The 23506-nt window shown below is 28.6% G+C and overlaps 1 protein-coding gene across 1 annotated transcript in view; it reads right to left on the bottom strand.

Annotated features, from left to right (window-relative positions):
* The window catches only part of LOC100160678 (guanylate cyclase soluble subunit beta-1), a 37508-nt gene extending 27148 nt beyond the window's left edge, over positions 1-10360 (bottom strand). Inside the window, exons 1-13 of the mRNA XM_001946789.4 lie at positions 10258-10360; positions 9826-9899; positions 9613-9713; positions 8809-8927; positions 8587-8742; positions 8320-8473; positions 7525-7682; positions 7307-7438; positions 7101-7183; positions 6802-6972; positions 4397-4634; positions 1390-1527; positions 300-457 (exon numbers count right to left, since the gene is read on the bottom strand). Of these exons, the coding sequence (XP_001946824.2) occupies positions 300-457; positions 1390-1527; positions 4397-4634; positions 6802-6972; positions 7101-7183; positions 7307-7438; positions 7525-7682; positions 8320-8473; positions 8587-8742; positions 8809-8927; positions 9613-9713; positions 9826-9899; positions 10258-10260 (1685 nt within the window). The 5' untranslated portion in view covers positions 10261-10360. The remainder of the gene's footprint in view (positions 1-299; positions 458-1389; positions 1528-4396; positions 4635-6801; positions 6973-7100; positions 7184-7306; positions 7439-7524; positions 7683-8319; positions 8474-8586; positions 8743-8808; positions 8928-9612; positions 9714-9825; positions 9900-10257) is intronic.
* Between the last annotated feature and the right edge of the window lie 13146 nt (positions 10361-23506).

Genomic DNA, 23506 nt, shown 5'->3' with positions numbered 1-23506 from the left:
GACATAATATATGGGTACCTAACATATTAGTTAAGTAATTGTGTTGATTTTAAACTTTTTAGTTTTCGATAAGTCTTAAAACATTTTCCCTAAATGGTTGTTCGTGAGATTGATTGTAGAGAATTAATAACTAAACTCTTACCTATACATAAAAAAAATCGATTTAAAACCTTTCGGTTATGAGCCCATGAATTTACCGTGATATATTATGGCGCATCATACGAACCACAATAATAATATCATCAGTATCAGAAATTATAATAATATTATATATTATAAATCAATATCGGTGTTCTTACTTGTATGCGTTTTCTGAGACGTTGATTTTTCCCGGTATGCCCGTGGTTTCGGTCCTGCTCGTTAGGTTTACGGTGTTACCGAATAAACAATACCGGGGCATCCGGTGACCAATCACCCCGGTTACCACTTCGCCACTGTGTATGCCTATGGTCAGGCGCTGAAAAAATTCGTTTAAGATTAAAATAATATGTACATATTATTATATAATAGTTGTTATGATCTATACCGGGTGATTCACCGAGCATGCTCGTCCATTGTTTTTCTTCAATATAATATTATATATATTATGTATTTATTCAAGATCTGATTTTTGGAATTTTCAAATATAGTTAAAGACCATATTTTCAAATTGTTGAGATATTTTGGTAATACTTACGAAGTATCCCGCGGAGATACAAACTTCTGTTTTTCAAATGAAAACTATCTCTCCCCTTTTCTACTGTAAATTTATTATAAAGCAGATCATTTTCTAAAAATGTTGACGAAATTTGAACGTTTGAGCTATTTAATTTACTAAGAATAGTAATAGGTTCAAGATAATGGTTTTAAAATACAACGGGATAAGGTGATTTGAAAATTTTGGTAATTGATATTAATTTACCAACGTTTATTATATTTGTAAAAATGGTCCAAGTATATTAAATACTATAGATCCAATATTATATCTATTTTCCATTTTTGTAAAACTATTTTTAAGCTCTATTATCTTTAGTACCTATAATTAATAATAACTGAGAAACTTATCGTTCAAATTTTGAATTGAGTACATCAACATCTTAAAAAAAATTATTTACTAAAATATAATTTGCTGTAAAAAGGGGGTTTTACTTTTAAAAACATGTTTGTATCGCTGCTGAACACTCCTTGTATAGTAGCTACAATAAATATCAAGAATTTGAATATTTTTGGTCATAGGTATATACTATATATTGTTTAAAAATTTCGAAAATTGGAATTTGAATGTATTCATTGTTAAAGATAAATAATGGAGGTGAATGTGCTTGGTGAATCACCCTGTATATATCATGATCACGAGAATTGTACACGATCTGGAGAATTCTAGAATACTTCTACAGAGTATATACTTACAACGGGCACACCGTCCACTACGACCGTGTGACTGAGGTCCATCATGTCCAAAGCCAGCCGAGCAATGCAACGGACATGCTCTTCGCAAGGTTCAGGAAGTCCGCTGACGGCCATGTACTTGTCGCCAACAGTCTCCACCTGTATTCACGAATATAATCATATAGAATATGTACTGATGGATTGATATCGGGTTGCATGAACGATCACTAAATATTTATTTGATCGTATCAAATGAATCAACAGTGAGCTAATGGTCCCTTAAATAATATGATTTATTTAACCATTAAATTAATTAATTTTTCATGCAACCCGGTGTAATAAATTTATTGAGTATATTTGACCTATGATATAATAATATAATATAATATGATATTATATTATACCTAATCCACTATCGGTTTCTGGAACGAATATAAATGTTCATTATTACATTATTGTCTTTTGTTGATTTTTTCTAGTATGGCACGTCCTCTCACATTTTAGGTATAAGTAATATAAAAATGTATGTTTTTGAAAATATAAATTTTTCGGAATCTATATTATGTGTCTATAGCGCCTATTTATTCTTACGTGGACAGTTATAATTGTATTTGTCCCGAGTTATTAAAACCATATTTTAAAGTAAAACTTTTTTTTTATACTTGTCAAATATAATATGAATATTACTGTTCGCAGTTATTAGGTACCTAAATCATACCGACTTCTTATGACCGAGAGAAGTAATATTTTGTATTTTTTTTATAAATAACAATGAAAACACTTTATAGCCAATGTAAATCGTAAGAAATAGACTACCTACCTAATAAAACAAATTTCAGGTACGCAGTTTATGTAAATTAAGTACAACACGGTAATTTATAGGTACCAATTGTTTTAAACAAAATTGTTTAAAATGATTATTAAGCTATACGCCATTAGCAAAATGTCTATGATCTTGAAAGTTTTTAAAGATTGAAGACTAAAGAGTAAAAAGTTTTATTTTTATATCCGGATATCATACGAAAACTATATTGAAAGTTGTAACTAACTTTTACATTTTGTTTTCGAACTAATTTTAAACATATATACTTCCTGAAATAAAGAGACATTTAAAATAAAAAATTGTTTTTGTTTTTAAAAGTTTTTTTTAAGAAATTGAAGATAATTTTATGAAATTCATTGAAATTATTATATTTTATTTATTTCTCTCGTAATATTGTAGAAACAAACGTTTATTTACCCTTGTATTTTAGATGTTTACACGTACATTATTCTTATTATATAACAGAAGAAATGATATTTTTTTAAATGTTTACTATTTAGAATTTACTTAACTAATTTATTTAAGTGGTGTATTTTAATCTTCAATAATCATTGGTTATTAAATTATAGATTGTTCCGAATTAATTTATAAAATATTCCATGAGGAGCAAGAATAACAGAGTGTATTTTAGATTATTGTAAAAGTAAACACACATCAAATAGGTACATAATGTTATTGCACTCTTGCTCAAACTTCTCGATAATACAGAATTCATTAGTCTATGAAATTATATTTTTTTTCTCCAACATATTATTATTAATTTGTAAGTTTATTTCACGTATTTAAATAAAATTCTTTTTTTTACAACTGTTTGTCATTAGGCAAGTAAATAAAGATTTTGTCGTTTAAAAAGTTTATTTACTGTGTACAATATACATTATCTATACATCGTAGTATAATACCACACAGCACAAAACTTCTATATTTACTAAAACGGATGGTTTTGAAAAACTTTCTCGAGGTTTTTTTTACTCTTAAAGAAGAGAAATGTTAATGTCAATTATACACTTTTTACATTTGATATATTTTTATTATTATTATTTACTATAGTCCAGCTATATTATTATTTGTTTCAGAATATACCTTTAACCTATTTAATATATTTTTATCTCTGTGCGCCGCGCCATGCTGGCCGTCATCGACTTCCGACCGGTCATATATTTAATATTATATCATCTTCCCCGAGTTTCAATTGAGATCGAATGCATTATTATTGTACACCTACAACGCGTTTCAATGTTAACATAGAAATATATAATATTCTATGAAATGCAATTTTTAGCGGCAATTGTTTTTTGTTTTTGTCCGTGGCAAGCCGACCGTGTCGCAGACGCACCGCCACGCGGATTATTCGCTCTTCGTTATACACCGCGAATTACGGTAATAATAATAATACCTATCGTCGGGAGCCGTTCGACGTGTTTCTGATAGAGATTTTTGATCGATCGAATCCGCGACGGTATCGTACACCATTGCGGATTATATATAATAATATTTTATACCAACGAATACGCATTTCCGGAGTTGATGACCGTTTCGCCAAAATGTTACACGACGATACAACGCGACATCTTAAATTATAATATACAGGGTGGTTCATCCGAGAGCATGTTCACCCCTCCTTCCCAGTCGATCCTTGAATATCGCTTATAGTATTAAAGCGTTCGAATTCAAATCTTTGGAATGCATCTCACAAATTGTTCAGAAATCCGTTACGAATTAAATTTCGGATTTGATTATATATTGACAATTTTATGGCCCTGAAGTATGCGATTGAAAATTCCAAATAACAAAATAAACGGGTATTATGGCGTGTAATATTATAATATAGTATGATATTGTAATATAATAGAATCGCCCTAACGTACGCGGACGAGACGTGCACGCGATTTCCGGTCGGAAGTAAATTCGGATTTGAGATCGATCGGATATGTGCAGCGCGAGAAAAAGCGTAAAACTATTATCGTATCGGACCGGACATGCGGCTGGACGGGACACAATATGATTTCTGCCTCCGGGAAACAACAAGTGGCGAGACCGCGATAGGAGGGTATATAGTCGGATATGGGTAAAAGCCGCTGTGAATATTTTCTCTATTTTCGTTCTAATAATAATATTATTATTATCAAATACTGCCGCGCGGCAGCAGCTGTATATGCGGAATAGTATTATAATATATTATTATTATTATTATTATATATATACCTTGTAGACATTTGGGTTTTTCTTCGGGTCGGTGAGCACGTCGAAAGCAGTGTAGAGCTGGTTGAGCATCCGGACGATTTTCATGGCGCCTTTCGAGTCCGCGTGACCAGCACAATAGTCGCTGAAGCCGACTATGCCGGAAAACAGCAGTGTCACGCACTCGAACCTTTTCGGCGGAACCGGCCGCTTGTGCCGCAGCTCTGTCGCCACGCTGATCGGCAGCACGGAATACAGCAGCCTACGCGAAACGATCAGAAGACGATCATATTTAAGTATATAATAATAATATTATATAGGTATTTTCGAGTTCCTCCACCCGCAGACCCTGCACCGCTACAAGGCGAACCGCAGCACCACATGGGGATAGTATCGTAATAAAATAATATTAAATTTTTTAGTCCAATAAACACTCACTATATGTGTATAATATGATTATAATATAATATTATTATAAACGGTTATCGCGATAACCCAGAAAAGAGGGTTAATACGATACATCTTGCATATTTATTTCACTCTCGGTTAAACTCGGTTCATTTAAGGTCAATATTTTGTAGCTTTCAAGTATATAAAATGGTACACAGACGTATACAAACCGTTTCCTGAAATCCCTTTTTATTTTCGATGACCATTAATGGATAGCGGTTGACATTTAAAAGATTATTTAACATATAATTGTGAGCATTCTGGTATTATAGAAGTGTCTATTTAAGTATATAAATACGGCGGATCTCAATATTATTAAGACGAGGCGATCGACGTGATACAGAATGTTTATTTCGATTTGTGCTCTGCCACCACCACCGCCGCCGTGCCACAGTGACCATTTGGATGTATAGGTGTGTGTGTGTGTGTGTGTGTGTGTGTGTGTGTGTGTCTATCATCATGTCCTATATGAAGTAGCCTACGGGGGCGATTTGCGACGAGAAAAGCTTTGTGAGCCAAGCCGAAGATTGCAATTCGAGAAAGGGAAAGTAAAAAAGTTAACAACAACGGTTTTAGTGCTGTTATTTAGATTAAATTCGATTTTGGTATAATATTCTACCGACAATAATATATTATAGGTATGTATAATATTATTTTAATGGCTAAAAGAGGTTCTGACAAACTCTGTTTTATCAACAGTAAACACTTAGGTACCTACCTACGTATAAAGTGATATTATAATAGGTGTATGTATAAAAAAACAGATATAATAAAATAACTATTCATAAATCATGTAGGTAATTAAAATTGTTTTTGGTGATCAATAAGTATTATAATATAATCAAAGAAGATAAATAAATCAAAGAAAATCCATTAGACTGAAATAATGTCGGAGAAGTTAGCAAACAATATATTATTTATTTAAAAGAAAAGTTATAGTACACTGCATATTTTCATTACTTTTGGTTGGAATTTTTAATATGGAAAATTTAACTTTTTGTATCAAATGAATCTTATGAATTTTAAAATTCTACAAATTGTTTAACAGGTACTTACGATTAAAAGTTAAAACTTATCGAAAAATTAATTGGTATTTTACGTTCAACCTTCTACGGTCGGACTATTTAAATAATAAATAAACAAAACTAATTAAATGTTATGTAGAAACTTTATAGCTTATGAATTTATTTCAAAATATTGAGATAAATATGAGAATTTAAATGAAAAACTAAGCAAAAAAATCGAAAGCATTAAATTATTTTAATATAGATCACAGTACCGTAAAATCTAATTCTCGGTTATTATTGGGCAATTTTTTTTTGAATGTCCATAATAGTTATAATATATTATTGTGTAATTTTCATCAAACTTTTGTAAACACAATATTGCGTACATATTATATAAAAGGATGTCATCATATTTTTATACCTTATCTACTTTAAAACGCTGTAAACCAAAATTATTTTTATAAATAATTATGACACTTTGTTTTAAAATTTGTAGTTTTCTTGCATCACTCAGACTGTATACAACGTTGTAAACAAATTGTTATCAATTTTATCAGTCTATATTTTATTGATGGATTAAAAATATTTTAGACACGTATATAGTATTATATATAGTATTTTACGTAGTATACCTACATAAGTGCCTGTCATCGAATCCACAACTTATTATAACTACTAGTTTTATAATAACATATTTTCTTTCCAAGTATTCTAGGAAAAATAATATTTTTTATTAATAATTATGGTTTGTACTTTGTGTATAGGTACGTGCCTGAAATATTTAGATACATTCTCATAATGACGTTATTGAACAAAATTTATTTGGATATCAAATGAACTATATTATTATTTTATGTATTTTTTATGTTTGCTTTTAATTTTTGCAATGTGATTTTTTAAGCAAACACGTATCGCCGAAGGTACACAACTGGGTTTTTTTTTTCAATTCGAGGATTAGCTGTATTGAACTACCTGTCGGTTTTTTGTTTTTCGCTCTCCAGCTCCCTATAAGTCTGCTGGAGCTTGTCGGTTAAAAATTCCAAATCCATGGTCAGTTTGAAATCGGCTTCGAATTGTTCGGACATCAACACCAAATCCCTGGTGGCATCATGTAAAGGTATATCGCTGATGTACAGGCCCCGCCTGGGACGAACAAACAAAACAAACATCGTCAATAGTTTATAGCTCAATTACCTAAACCTAACCTAACACGAGGACGTCCAATCAAAATATGAACATATATTATTAGGTATAAATGTGTTTGTATTAACTTGGTCAAATCGTCCAGATTCACGACACTCGGGTAACACAGAAACAACATTAGATCCGTTTCCGGCACATACAGCATCTGGCCCTGTAAAACAAACCGACGTTTTAACCATGGTATTAATTATTTTCAAACAGACAGTTTATATTTTAAACGCATGCAGTCAGTATATAAAGTATCTGAACAGTTGGATCTATCGATTATCATTACTTTAAGACGCAGAGATATCGAACAACCGTCGTTGGAGTCACCGTTCATAATTCCCGGTTTTGTGTTCAGAACGTACACGGTGTTTATGTGCGCTAGAATGTTGTCGAATGTCAATTCCAAATGAGGTCTTACCTGCCCAACCGAGTCAACATTAATAATTATTATTTATTATGCTTGGGTGTATGTATGTATGTGTGTGTGTGAGTGTTAACACCTACGGGGTATAAAATTTGTGTTAATTTGCATGGTTCTGGCCCTTGTACCATGGGTATTACTCTGGTGATCGTGCAACCGGTTTGAAGGACGTTCAAGTCTCTGTCGAACATCAGATGGAATGGGAACACATGACAAAACGTGGCCGGACTAATTTTCGGTTCTACAAAAATATAGCAAAGTCGTTACATTATATACGCTTATGATGTCGTTTCGCAACGCAATAATATAATATAATATATATATGTATTTAAATATATAAAAAATAGTAACTATCCCATGTTCCGGTTGATAAAGCTATTATAATTAATATTATATATTTAAAAAAAAAATGTATACGTTCATTATGTATTTTTTTTAATTAATCGAAACATACGGATATGATAATTTTTATATTTAAATTGTTTTTCATTGGATTTAATCTACTTGTATTCGTTTTAATTTTAATAGAAGTAAAAATACTTAATCATTAAAGCTATGAAAAAAAAAATACTACCCAACTTTATTTAGACAAAATAAAAATATTAATGCATTTCGAATCGATATTGATAATTCAACATAATATTATAGTAATAGTACCTAACTGTTGACGACTTAAATCTTATATAAAAAAAAAAAAACTGTTAGGTCTATGTATTTTTTTGAATTCGGTTAAAATCCAAAACAGCATATTATAGTATGATAAGTAGGTACGATTTGCATATTTAGCCGATTTCGACGTTGAAACAGTATACTATTTTTTTTTTTTTTTACATATTCTTGACTTTTATTGAAAGAAGAAAAACATTTCTGGTTATGACCTTGCGATAGTGTCTCGACTTCAGCTGTTTGATCGCTCTGACGTTGACCCGTGGTATTCTTTTCGGTTATTAAGAACTGCACATGATCACATTCCTCTTTAGTTTGTAATATCTCAACTTCCACCTCGGTGTTATGAAGTTTTCTGGCGACGGTCTGCAAGACACACAAACATACACAAAACAATATAATATAATATCAAAACCACGACACGTCATATTCACTATGTCGTTTCGTTATTGTTGGTCGTAAAATATTGTTTTTACAACCTTCACAATGCCGATGACAATGTACTCCAACCCGGGACGGTCGGAATAGTAGTGTAAGACTAGTGCGCCGTCCTCTGTCCTTTCTGTGCACCGGAAAGACGGTGCTCTCATGCCCGGATACAGTGTGCCCAAGTGATCGTGCAAAGCGTCCAGATTCTACAAAAACAGCGGGTGATAACAGTTATCGTATTGCGCAAAGGATGTGACTCGAACAATGCGTACTTGAAGAAAGTCGCGGGGTGTGGCTCCGAGCACCTGTAGGATTTTATCGTAACCGGAATCCTGGCAAAACTCGAAAAACATCTTTCCGAACAGTTCTAATATGCTACTTGCGGGCAGTTCTAATGCATAAACACACGAAATTATATAACACTTTATATCTGGGCTCATTAACATATCTCAAACATAAATTATTACGCGAGGTCTTTTTTTATTATTTTTTTTTATTATGATCAGTGTAAGAGTTAAAACTAGTCCCGTGGATAATATTATTAATATATATACGCTTTTTTCAAAATTGAATTCTGTATAATAAATATAAATGTATGTGTATATATTATTATGTTCACTTCCTTAATATGCACTGTAAAAAATGCCGTAGGTACCTTATATTGTTTATTTATTTAAATTGCTTTACACTGAACAGCCTAAGTATATGATCGCCGTACACAGCATTTATATCTCGCATAATCGAAAACTGTTTTTTTTATTAAAACTAAAATAACCTATTTTTCAATCATATATTTTATATCACTTAGTTTTATTTAATAATCCGAATTATTACATTATTTTAATTTTTCTTTGAATATAATATAATATTTCAATGTATGCGGTAATTGAAATAAACCAAAGTATTAAAAAAAAAAATGCATAAATACTTTTAGGTATATTATTATTGTTATTTCTAGCAAATTATAGTATACCGACTTATAGTAATACATGTAATATAGTGTTTTTTTTAACCATAAAAGCCTAGGCAATAAAATATAGGTAAACTAAAACATATTGAATAACAATTATATTTACCGAGAATTTGTGCGGCAGACGACACCAAATTGTATGTAATTTCGTCATCGTAAATTTGTCGGACCAAAAACTGACCATCCATTGTAACCTCTGCATCTTTTCTGTAAATATACAATATTTTAAGTGTTTACAAATTGATTGAAACAAATAATTAATAATCTACTGCAGGATTTCACGTTTTGTTTTATAATAATATTATTATGTAGTACTCACTTGATTTTTTCCCACGTCTCTTCACCAAATGTTTTCAACACGAGCAGCTCTAAAGCGTAATTCACGAATCCGTACTAAAATATAATAATATTTAATTAATAAAAAGACGTATAAATTAATATGTATTTAATAATAAATACAATACACAACCACCTGGTACATGCACATTGCACACTCACATGCACCAATATTATAGTTAAAAATTTGTTTAAAATGTTTCATCATATTAATATTTAATTTCCACGATTGACAAAAAATAATAACAATCGAAACAAATCCGTAAATACCTCGATCGAGATAAAAATATTATTAAGTTCACCCATCGTAGCAAAAAAAAAAAATATCACCGTCTAGACGTACTCTTGTGATATTTTTAAACAAAACAGCTGATTTCGTGTCTGCGAAAATTAATATATTTTTTGTCGTACTTACCATTTTGATATTATGTGCGTTTTTAAAATCTCGCCCAAAGATCGACGACAATTTCTCGACGGAACGGAGCGAAACACATGCGTGCAGTTTTGTTGGCCGAGCGTACACTGACGAGGGGTACGAACATCGATTCATTGGAGCGCAGTTGCTGTCACTAGATGGCGTTGGCCAGAGGGTAGTTTTTATAATAAAAATAATAATAACAACAACTGCAGCATTGTTACGATGTTATTATGCCCAGTGTAGTAATTGCATTAAAACAACGTGTTACGGTTTTATAATAATTATAATAATTATAAATCGTTAATTATCAAGGAGACAAAACGTAAACTAATTCTTATCGTATAAAATAAATCAAAAGCGGCACGCATAGGGTACATTTAATAACCGATTAACAATAAATATTATCATAGGGGCAGGCGCCTACCAAATATTATGTATTATAATAAAATATGAAATATTATAGACAAAAACAAAACAATTTTGCACTCGGAGCTTAAAAATGTCAACGAAATAATTCCCCCGAAAGAATTGCGTTTTTAATTGTAATTAATGTGTTAAGTTTATTGCGAATTGCGATATTGCGCGTATTAGTTTCGTTTATTTTTTTCGTTTTTGACAACAAAAGTCCTTTAAGCCAATTATTTCGAAATTAGTTCACGATTACAATATAAAAATGCACATTATTTACAGCCTCGCACACATCCAATATAGTAATATGATATACGAGTAGGTAGGTATTGTAGGTATAGTATAATATAATATGTAGAATATTATGAGTGTATGAGTTTTTTTTGTGTTTTATTTGGTTTTTTTCATAAAAGCTCATACAAATTACAATACGTTTTTCATATACGTGTTTCCTGATACTTCGCCCCGTTATAAAAATATAAATTTCATATCATTTTTTTTCCAAAACCATAACGTTATTTAGTTGACACATGACAAAGGAGATAACGACTCTTTGTTTTCTTTATAGCCTAAAAAGTATTTATATTAATTTATTTTTTTAATTGTGAAAACATTATTGCTATTAATTAGATTTATTATGTTCCTGAATTTTTCCAAACCCTAGATGCTTTACTTATTTTTCTTATGAGACAACTTGTTCTTGCGAAAGTACAATGATGTTAAAATAATTAACATCTTTCTTTTCGTAATAAGTTAGTATACATATTAAGATATTATTCTAGTTGAGTTTTCTTAAAGTAGCTACAAGTTTATACGATCAAGGAATTAATAATTATACTACATTTAAGTTTAAAATTTAAAATACTCATTTACCAAAACGAAGACAATTATATTATACATTATTAATAGATACCTAATTAAAAGTATTTTAATAACTAAAAATAAAATTGTAATGTTGTTTTTACAATTAAATGTATTAAAATACAAAAGTGTGTCAAGAATATTTGAAATCGTATTTTCTTTTTAAAATTTGAGATACTTTTGTTTGTAGAGTTACTTGGCAAGATAATTTGTTATTTATTACCTAGTATTTTAAATTGAGAATTTGTGATATATTAAACTAAGTTTAATATTACAAAAACTGAAAAACATCGATGACAAACTAGAATTTAATTTATTTTTCTATGAAGATAATTCATCACTTTATCAGTGTATATAACTCACATAAAATATATTTTATAGCTATGTTGTACTTTTATATTTATTTTGAATAATGCACATGGGTAAAACATTTGTGGACTGTTATTGAGTTGGCATATAATATACCTAAATGTAATTTATGTTTAGTATTATTCCAGTTAAAAACACATGTGATACACGCCATGATATAAAATAATAAATAAATAAAACAAAATATCTAATAAATAATAAAGCGAATAAATATAATATAAAATAAAATAATTAAGTTTTAACTAGTAAAAAGTTTTGCAACCATCACAGTTTATGACAGTTTCAGAAACTTATTATTCGCTCTGTTAAGAGTATATAAGTAGTATTATAATATACTATATAGTTATAGTGAGTTATTGTGGTTTTCAGAATAATTATTATGTACAATGATTATTTTTTAAATAATAATTAATATTGTTGATAAAACATTCTGTGGTAGAATGAATATAATATTATAATTTGTATCACCCAGGAAAAATGTTTCGTACTTTTAATAAAAAACAAATATTAAATTAAAGAAAATCGAGTATGATTTCGAGCCTACAATATTGGTTCATTAAAACAAAATTATTAACTTTTCATAAAACCAACGATTTATAATTTAATTAAATTAATCAAAATTGCATTAATTTGCTTTATACTTTACTAGAATATTGTGGAAATTATACAATACAAATTACAATTAATGATTTTTTTGTTCTTAAATCGAAATAAACCATAATCTTAATCATAACCTCAGGCAGAAGATATTGCATTAAAATGTAAAACGTTCGCAGTATTTTCTTTGTATACAAGATAAAATACTGTTTGGTTTTTTATGTAAACTGTTTGTTAGAACAACAGTAATAATTAGGAACTTTTAGATAGTAAAAGGTCACAATTATAATAATAATAAATCAAATTAGTCAATTTTAATTTTGAAGACAATTTATATTATACAATAATTACTAGTTTTCAAAAGTATTCGTTTAGTTTCATTCAATTTTGATAGGTTTAACCCTCATAATCTGAATCATATCAGAAGATTTTCATTAATCTTCTACTATTTGGATTATATTGTTTAAAACTAGGTAATATTAAAATAGGCACTCTATTCTCATAGATACATATTTTATATTTAAAATTAATACTTTAAAAAATGACTAATACTTATTACTTATAAGCGTTTTAAATTATTCAATCGTTTTTCAGTTTTTTATCTACTATCGAATGCATAGGTATAAAATCATTGAATTATTCACTACTTGAGATGGGGTTGATGACTTTTGCATTTTATCCCCCTATGGTTATGATTCTTAAGTATAAAATAAACTATACAGTATACATTACATTTTTCTAGTAAAACATAATATTAGACAATGTGTGGCTGTGTGAGTATTTAGTTAAACACATTGGGATGCCATTAATCACTTATGTACCTACATCCTATCTAGTCCATTTCGGCTAATTCAGTTATAACATGTCACAAATGAACCATATATACACAACCTTTATACTATATAGAACATAGGATCTCTGGGGACATTAAAAGTTTTCTTTTCAATTGTTCTGAATTGAAATATTTAATGTATTAATATTAGGTATAGGTATAATTTATAGGTAAATGTACGAGTATGCGATTTTCGCAATTATTTGATTTAAAAAAAAAAAAATTTCACAGAAGTAAAATATGATTTAAAACGTTTAAAATAATTCATTTTTTCCCTTAAGAATGTTCCACTTATTTATAGAATATGTTGAACAAAACTTTTCCAACGATATTAAAAAATAAGTACAAATGTGCGTTTTTAAATGAATCTAATGTGTTTCTTAAAACAAATTCATGTATTCTATATTACCAAATTAAGCTCTTAATTTGAATTAAATACACTTATATTTGGTTATTACTTATTGGTTTAAAAATGGAAGAATATACATTTTAAATTAAACATTGCATTGTTACAATAACACGTATTATATTAATTATTAAGTATGTAAATAATTAATGAATGAAAAAAACTTTAAGCAACATAATTTTTTTTAAGAAAATTGTCATCTTGTTGAGTCCTCGTGTAATCATTTATTTTAATTTTTCATCACTTATAAAAATAAATAAATTTAGATGTAGGCATAATATAAATATTTCTAAATATTAAAGAAACTAATTTCGTAGACGTTATGTTATTTGATGTATAATTTAATAAGATTTATAATTGGAATTTAATTTTGCTATAGTTTTTTTTAAGGTTTATTAAAAAAAATAAATGTCTATTGTTGTTTAATTAAAATTATGATAAACAAGAAATACATAGTTAAACATTTTACAAAACCTTTCTAGTTAACACTAAATCTTATCATCTCATATATTTTCAAAACAATTCCAAAACTTAATGAAACGAAAACAATGACAATTTTAATGAATAGTCCGTCATCATAAACTATAATTAAATAAAAACAACTAAAATGATTTACTATTGTAATTTGGACATACGGATTGCAGCTATGGGAAAATGCTAATAACTCTAATCTGAATAAGATATAAGCTTTCCAAAATATGACCTTAAGGAAATTAGTTAACGTCCCTCCATACATATCAAACCATATCATACATATAGATTGTAACTTAAAAACTATTCATGATAAAGCTAAACGTTTTTATAAAAAATTCACAACTGTCTATCTTCCCATTCAAATCCTCCATCAAGAATTTATCATCCCTCACAATCCCAGATAGCCCCCAAGGCGACTCAAATGTAAATGATGCAGAGATTTATAACTTTAAATATAAAAAAAAAAAACTACTTATATAATTAAATCACACAAGATTTAAACCAAGTCTCAAGTATCATCAGTGGATGGCTTCTTTCCCCAAATTATGTAAATCATGTTTTATTTATTTTCCTCTTATCGCACATATACTCATTATGTCTTAGATAGATTGTATATTTTCTTCTAAAAAAAAAAAAATTATTGTAATTTAAACAAAATATCATAATGGTCAATATTATAGGTACCCATAAGTGGAAATGGAACATATTATATAGTATATACGTAGAATGAGGACACATTTAAGGGGATCAATAAGATCATTACTTACATAATTTACCCTTCCTCATATAAAATTAAGATTTATACTGTTAAATGTATTATACTTACTTAATTTCTTTAAATAGTTAGAAAAATTAAAAACCATTCATTTTGTAAGTATCTTTACTAATCACAAATTAGGTATAATAATAATAATAATAATATATAGTTATTGTTTTAATTATTATATATATTCGGTAATCATACACTTTAAATTTGTGGATCCTTGTGTAATACATATTATACATAACATATATCATTATATAAATATTTGTTAAAGGTTGTGTCAAAAACACACGATTTATTGTATTTCGTAATTCGTTATTTTTTTTAAACTAAAAAGATACGATTATATACAGTTGTTTTGAGCTATGCATTATATTCTATGAAAATTGAATGTATGATAAACACTATTCGGTATTCATTCACACTTGGCATTCTCACAAACGAATTTTTTTAAAAACTAATTACGTATCCTTTGTATAAATAAAGCCTACTTCGTGTTATTTAAGAATTATTATACTATGTAACTTTATTTTTTCACTAAACAAGGAAAGTGTTAACCTACTACAAAATTGAACGTGCACGAGTCTCCTGGGATTTTGAGATATAATCTTTGAAAATGGTTTTTAGAAACTTGGAGAGCACGTTTTCAATATCGTCATAATGGTATACTACACCGGAAAACCAAATCTCAAAAGGGTAATCCTTTACTAAGGAAACATATACGCCTATAATAGTATAAAATTATGTATTTGTTTCAACAAAAAAAAAAAATGTATATAGTATTTAAAGTTTATCAACATTATTATAATAGGTATATCGTATATTTTATATACTAATTATTCTCAATTGTTTTCTTGTATACTATTAATATTTACCTATTCATATAAAATAAATAATAATAAAAAAAAAATAAACATAATTTAGTAATCGGTTTATAATAAAATTAAGAACCAATCCGAAATATCTCAACTAGGTACATTGCGAAAAAAAAAACTGTTTATGTATACAAATTATATCATATAGGTACTACAATACGAAACATGACACTTACGAAGACAGTAATGAAAATTGATAGATTATCAAACTTCAGGTAATAAAATTAAATTTAAACAACAATTCTGAAGAATTGGTTTGTTATTTTCAACAGCTTAAATCACGATGTTTTGTGTAAAACATGATATCAGTAAAAATCAACAATATCAAAAATATTTAAATTATTTTTTTTAATAAATATCTAATGCTCTGAACAGGTATTAATAATATAATATTTTACCGTGCAAAATTTTTCTATACATAGGTATATGGCAGGGTTTTAAAATTGTTGATGTATGTTAGGATTTTATTGATTCTGAGTTGACAATCCATCGTCCAAATCCAAAACCATAAAAAAGGTATGAATTATAGTTTTTTTTCATAACCTATATACTGATAAATATGCATAGTTTAAAGAGTCTTTAACTTTAAAGGGCGCTAATAATAATGTGGCATTTTTACATAAGTGGTCTACGGGTGAAATATAATTTCACGAAGCGACAAAGCTTTTAGTCTTTTAAGTTTTAAAGTGCTGCATTTAATGCTAAATAAAATATTCTCTCGAACGTTCTTATATTTGATTAACGGGTCACGATTTAAATAGTCATTGTAATATGTTACGTTTTAATAAACTCGTGAACTCGATTGATGTTTCGATGCATTATTGGTTAAGACGCAATTAAATATAATATTTATATGATAATGAATAAAATTCAAATTAATTAAATTTCTCAAATGTACGATTTACCTTTGAGAGTTTAGATCATTCATCAGGATTAACTTTTCTTGGGTATTCTGAGGCTAACTCTTTCAGTCACACATTCATTTTTTTTTCAATTCAATTTTTTTTTTATTAAAATATCAAAATATAACATTATCATATTACAAAAAAAGTTTAAAAGAAATATTGTACCGTACTACCAACATGTTAAACTAGAGGTGGTTTCAATAGAATACCACTGTGAATAACCACACACAAAAATAATAATAGGTGGTTTCGGTATAATACCACTATGCTTCAAAGGAAAATATTTAATAATCATAATATTTTGAAATATTTTTTTTGTACAATTTAGAATATTTCTTAGGTGTAGGAGTCACGAGTGATAACAAATTTCAGAGGATCGTTAAAAAAAATTAATAACATATTTTATGTAGTTGATGTTTAAATTGTATTGAATTTCGTACGTTCTAGACGTCATCATGAATTAAAAACATTTACCAGTTTTTAGCTGGAGTATTAGTTATGAAAATACATAACATCATACATTATGTAGAGATGTAATAGTGTTATAACAGCTCATGTTAATACACATATTGTTTTTACAATAAATTGCGTGTAAAAATAATTATGACCTCAACATTATTCTTCATAAATGTGTGATCGAGTTGGGTTGATTAAATTAAATTCTTGAGGTAATTAACTTGTAATTTGATTTTCCATAAAGTAGCTACATACTACATACTTTATGTACTTGTTAAGACTTGAGTACTACGTTTGTATTACATTTATTACTATAAGTTACACAGCTGTATAACTACTCAAAACGCACTCATAAGTGTTTAAGTAGGTTTATATATGACTTTTTAGGTTTAAAAACATACAAATAATAAATAATTACACATCAAAAGTTGTTAGTTGCCGCTACTGCTACGAAAATTATTATTATAAAAAAAAAAAAAAAAGAATATCTAATATTTGGTTCTGTGGACGAGAAGAACTGTGTGAAGGATTTTTAAAATACGTGACCGTGTTATTTTTAAAGTGGCATGAAAATCACAAGTTAATCAGTATGTTAGGTCCTATACATATACTATATACTAGCTATATACATTTTTTGTTGTATTTGACGTCATCATTATGTGTACAGAAAATATATTTTTAAATGCGTTATAATAATAATATAATAAGTATTTTGGAAAGATGGGTTTGTGACTGGAAAAAGGTACTCATATACAATAGAAAAACACGTTAAATTCTATTTAAGATGTATATATTATGCAATATGCATGGATGGGTACATAATGCGTATATGTTATAATCTTAAGCTTTATAATATATTCGTGTTGCTGCAGGTAGGTAGGTAGGTAAGTAGGTAGGCACTCGTATATATTCACAAAAACTCATCTCGAAACCCGTGGGAACTCCTTTAAAAGTTTTGCGTATTCAGCTGAAATGATAGAAACGAATGCAACGCGAATAAACAGAAAAAATAACGCCGTTAGCACTTTTCCTATAATATACATATATATATATATATATATATATATATATATATATATTTATAATAATGCAGAGATGCGTATTATACCTAACCTACAATATATTATTATATAATAAAGTAACCGCGCCGTTACAACTGTGCAATTTTTACCATTGTAGTGGGAGGGAAGGCTTCCCCATATACCACGACGTCATTACGATGGAAATAAACAAAATTAAAATTCAAGATACGATTTTTAAGGACCGACCACGGCGTACGGCTTTTTGATTTTAATAGGGTAGAATGTAAGATATAATATATCTATCTACTGTTTTGCAAACATTAACCCTGAGAGTTACTGTATATGTTGATAAGTTTCAATTCAACATCGTTAGACGTCGTATACAGGACGAGCATTATTTTTTTTTATCGAGAAACAGCCAACAGGTATAGAATTTTTTTCTTTAGACGACGTTTTACGGTTTTAAGGTTTTAATTATTTATTTAGGTACTTTTAACTTTTAATGGAATTACTTAAAATACTAATATTATCTGAATAATGAATAAACAAATATTATTAAATTAAATTAATTGTGTTGTGCCTGGAAATTATGATATAATAAATTACATTGCGTACGACGAAAAATCACTTTGTTTATATAAGTGTTTATTATTTAGTATGCTTATTATATAATTACGCGATTAACCTTGTTGCAACATTTCCTATCTCCGAACGTCATAAATAAATAATAATGATTTATATTATTGTATAGTATTGGTAAAAAATATGAGATTGGTTTTATCCAAAATATAATTTCTCCTCTGTTAGCATTGAGATCACTGGATTTGAAATCGTCACCCAAGACATCCAACGTTCTATTACCATTAGTAAATAATATTACTATACTTTATGTTACGTTTTATTATTATTAATTCTACTGTATTATAATATAACTCAAAATGTGTAATATTATCGTGTGTTTTCATAAGAGTATAGATCTCAAAAAAATAGTAGGTTTAGTTTATGTTATAGATACGTGAAGACACAAACGAAGGATATAAAGTCGATTTAGAAAATATCTACAGAAAACCCAATATCCTATCATAAAATAGAAGTAAAAAGCTAGAGTGGTCATGGCCGGAAGGAAGATAGAAAAACAATCATACAAATAATAGAAGGAAGAGTTATCGGCAAAAGATCAGTGGAAGACCTTGGGTGAGATGGAAGGATGCTGAAAGTCTTTAGAATTAAAACTATTAAAGAAAAATATCAGAAAGCGTAGAAAAAAAAATATTTATATAATTAATATAAAGATAATATCTATAGGAGAATAATCAATCAAGATGTTTAGTTACAATATAAATGTTTATATAAAAATATTTATTTACATTGCTATTCGAATTTCGATTTATAGATATTCATTAGTGTTTGATTAAAAACATATGGATAGAAATAAAAAATATCTTAGAATTTAATTTAATTTAGACCCAACCGAACTTTATTAAAAAAATTATCTTAAGTTCTGAAATAATATTTTATAATAATTTAGGCACCTGAATAGTTGTTGTTTGAATACCACAAGAAAAGGTTCAAAATAACGTTTTTAGAAATAAAAACCATTAATCCACCTAATTCTTTAATATTTATAAATTTATAATACTGCGAGTACAATATAAAATATGCATTCTTATCTCTTTTTCTGGATCGATAACGTCGACACTCGATGCCATTGGAATTTTTTTCTTCCTTAAGTCCTCCACGTACCATTTAATATAGATGATATAAACCCGAGAATTTTAGCTCTATAAATTTTTCTATTTTGTATTAGTACGAACATAGTGAATCCAGGGCGAAGTGTCGACAGACGATAATGCTGTTGTCAACTAAGAGACAAGTCCCGGTACTCGATCGACGATGGATGATTGTGAACATGGAAGGGTCATTAATATGAAAAACTGAGTGGGAGAGGTCACTACCGCTTATGCAAACTAATACAATTTTGTAACAAAGCGGAAGTAGTGTCCTGATTGATTTTTTTATAACGATACAAGACTACAACACACCCTGAACGCTCCAATAATTTTTTGCATTTTATAAGACCGTTTTATCTACTTTTTACCAGAATATTTGTTTACTAAGATTTATTGTATTTTATCATATATTATGTGTTTGGAGAATAACAACAACAACAAAATGTATCAGTTTCTCAATGCATCCAATGGCTAATGACGTTGTTTTTTCAATTTAATTCCCAATACGGCGTGTTCTATAGGCAATATAGGTACATTACTTTTTACTGTGGTTGTAACGTCTTGTAATGATAACTATAAATAGCTAGTTTTTTTTTATCGCTTCCAGACGACCGCTTTGCAATAGCTTAGATTTTTAGTAATATATAATACACAAATATTGTTGCATCGCGATATCGGCACGTCTTATCATAATATATCCCAGACAGCATTTTGTAATGATAATATTATTTTAACGTTATAATAATATTTTTAGACAAACATTTGCTGGGTAGTATATCTATACCAGCAGATACCAGATTGAAACACTTGTTCCTATATTGTACTAGCTGAATATCCCTGCTTCGCCCGTGTGCAGTTTGTTTTGTCGAAAATTCTATATTATAGTGTATAAGTACGCTATATAGGTGTAAGTATCTCGGTTTGAGTGTAGGTATCTCAGTTTTAGTATACCTCAGTTCATGGACAAATCGGCGTCACTGCGACCTAACCTATCTTTATTAAATAATTCAACCTAGATGGGCAACTGCAGCAAGTTGAGGATTGGATTTAGCATATTTTGGTATATTTTTTAACGTGGTTTAAACTGCTTACTCTCTAAACTTTTCTGACGCCCCTAAAAACAATCTCTGAGATTTTCGTCAAAATCAATTTAGTAGTTTTCGAGTATTTAAGGCTATTATTATAAGCTACACATTTATATTTTGTTTTAAGATATAGTTTCTTTAATCGAGGCCATGTAAACCCGATGATTGTACCTGATCTACCCGAGTGAGTAACCAATAGCAACCATTTATAAACAAAAAAAAACTTTCTGTTTCCACCACGAATCTCATGATCTCTGTTTGTCTACCTCTTTAAAATTCTGATATCAAAAAATCCTTTCTTTTTGTACATGTAGATCATTGGACGAACCAATCTGCGAAATGTCAAGGTCATACGTTTTGTAGTTTTTGAAACGTAGTGATGGACGAGTGAATGTGTGAGTGAGTGAGTGAGTGGTATTCGTATTTTATATATTATATAGATTATGACATGTCATTTAATAGAAATTCGTGGGTTTTCTACTGGGGCTCCTTGGCTGTTGCGCATATCGAAAATAAAATTCTTAGGTAATTTCGGTATCATTAAATTACGATACAACTCTAGACGAACAACTCACGTCTTATAATGTGCCTAGGTCAATTCGCATGTGGCCGATGCACACCTGTACGTGCTGACACCCGAAGCCTATCAAATCCCGTTTAGCCGACTCATCACTTTTGCATCTCATCTGCACCGTTGTGGTCGACCGCAGCTGCCAGCATACCCAAAGTTAGCAGGATTCCATCGGACGAGCTAGGAATAACCCATCGAATCGTCGTTATGAGCAGAAGCGGTGACCGTTGCCACGTTGAAGACTTTTCAATATTTTTCGTTCGACGAGCTACGGATACGAAACACTTTGTCATAGTATTGCGAACACGTCTCGTTCAAATTCCGAAAATATCACCATCGACATCCAGATCGGGCAATGGGAAATAATCGCCGAAAATAACATTTTGCAAGCACACGACTACGGTAAGATGTTTCATTTCTCACCCGCAGTTATATTATATTTCGTGGTATCAAAATATAAATTTTTAAATGCGATTCGGTAGTATGATTCGGTACGTAATAATAGGTTTACTGAAGTTACGGAGTACAAGATTAAAAATGTGAATTGAAAAGTCTACATTCACTTTTTTTAAACCGAAAAAAATTATACAATCTTGTAATATTCTATTTGAGTTTTTATAAAAGTATAATATTGTATATTGATTGTATGTACCACAACCACTTAATAAGTAATCATTTTAAATGCAATCCAACAGTCCTCAAAATCAAATTTACAAACTGTGTTTATTTCACTATAATAGGTAGGTACAGCTAAAACGTTATTTAATGTATCATTATAAGTCAACATTGATTTTCCTAAGCATCACTTTCCAACTTGGAACGAATTCATGTTAGGTATTTAAAATTAATATATTCTGTTCTCTTACTAACCAAATAATTGTGATTTGAATCATGTACAACTGTGATATTTACAATATATATTAATTATAAACTTAATTCTGAGAAAGTTGTAATATAAGTTAGTAAATAGTGGGTAATAATGGTTATTTAATATTTTATTATTTGAAAAACTTTAAACCGTCACCGCAAATTCATTTATTATTTGTTATTTTTTTTGAAAGTATTTATAAAATGAAGATTGCATTACCATTTTTGGTAGCAATTTAGACATTAAAAAGTTTTTAAAGGCGTTCAAATATTTTATGATTTGTTGTAAGGGAACGAAGATGTGTTTTTAAATCTAGTGGTGTAACCAACTAAAAATTAAAACATTAAACCACAGAAATAATCATTTGTTGTAAACAAATATATTTATGTATTTACCATAAATTGATTCAATTCATTAAAAATAATGTTATTTGTATGTTTCAAATCTGAAATTATAATTCATTTTCATTTTAATTGCCAAAAATAATACTTGCTACAATAAAGATAAATCCATAGGTTTTGTAATTATTAATAATATATTTTTATTTCTATAAAATATTTCTTGTTTGGATATATTATATATAAAAAAAAAACAATTGTTTACAAATAAATAGTTATTGTAAATCAATTTTCCAAATGTATCAAATAGATTTATTATTGTTTATACAAAATTGATACTTTTTGCTTAGTTAATTACTTTGGAAGCACAGATTGGATAGTTTTTCATGAAATGAATACTAAATCAACACACTATACAATTTTACAAATTAATCAATTAGACATCCATTTAGTGTGCGTTGCGTAATTATCATTATATTTGTATTACAATCATGTGAATCTAATAATAACAGTTCAGAAAAATTGTGTTGGTAAAATCGAATTTATAATTAATTTAAGGAGTTTTTTGATATTGTTACAAATATATTAAATAACTATTTGTTTTAAAATTATTTTGTTGTCTATTCGTTATACATTTTCGTGTTTACGATAACTTGTGGCATTATAGCAGGATTATTATTTTATAA

The sequence above is a fragment of the Acyrthosiphon pisum genome, chromosome A1, assembly GCF_005508785.2.
Source record: "Acyrthosiphon pisum isolate AL4f chromosome A1, pea_aphid_22Mar2018_4r6ur, whole genome shotgun sequence".
NCBI lineage: Eukaryota > Metazoa > Arthropoda > Insecta > Hemiptera > Aphididae > Acyrthosiphon > Acyrthosiphon pisum.
The sequence above is the reverse complement of the archived record's forward strand: the minus strand, read 5'-3'. Positions and strand labels throughout refer to the sequence as shown.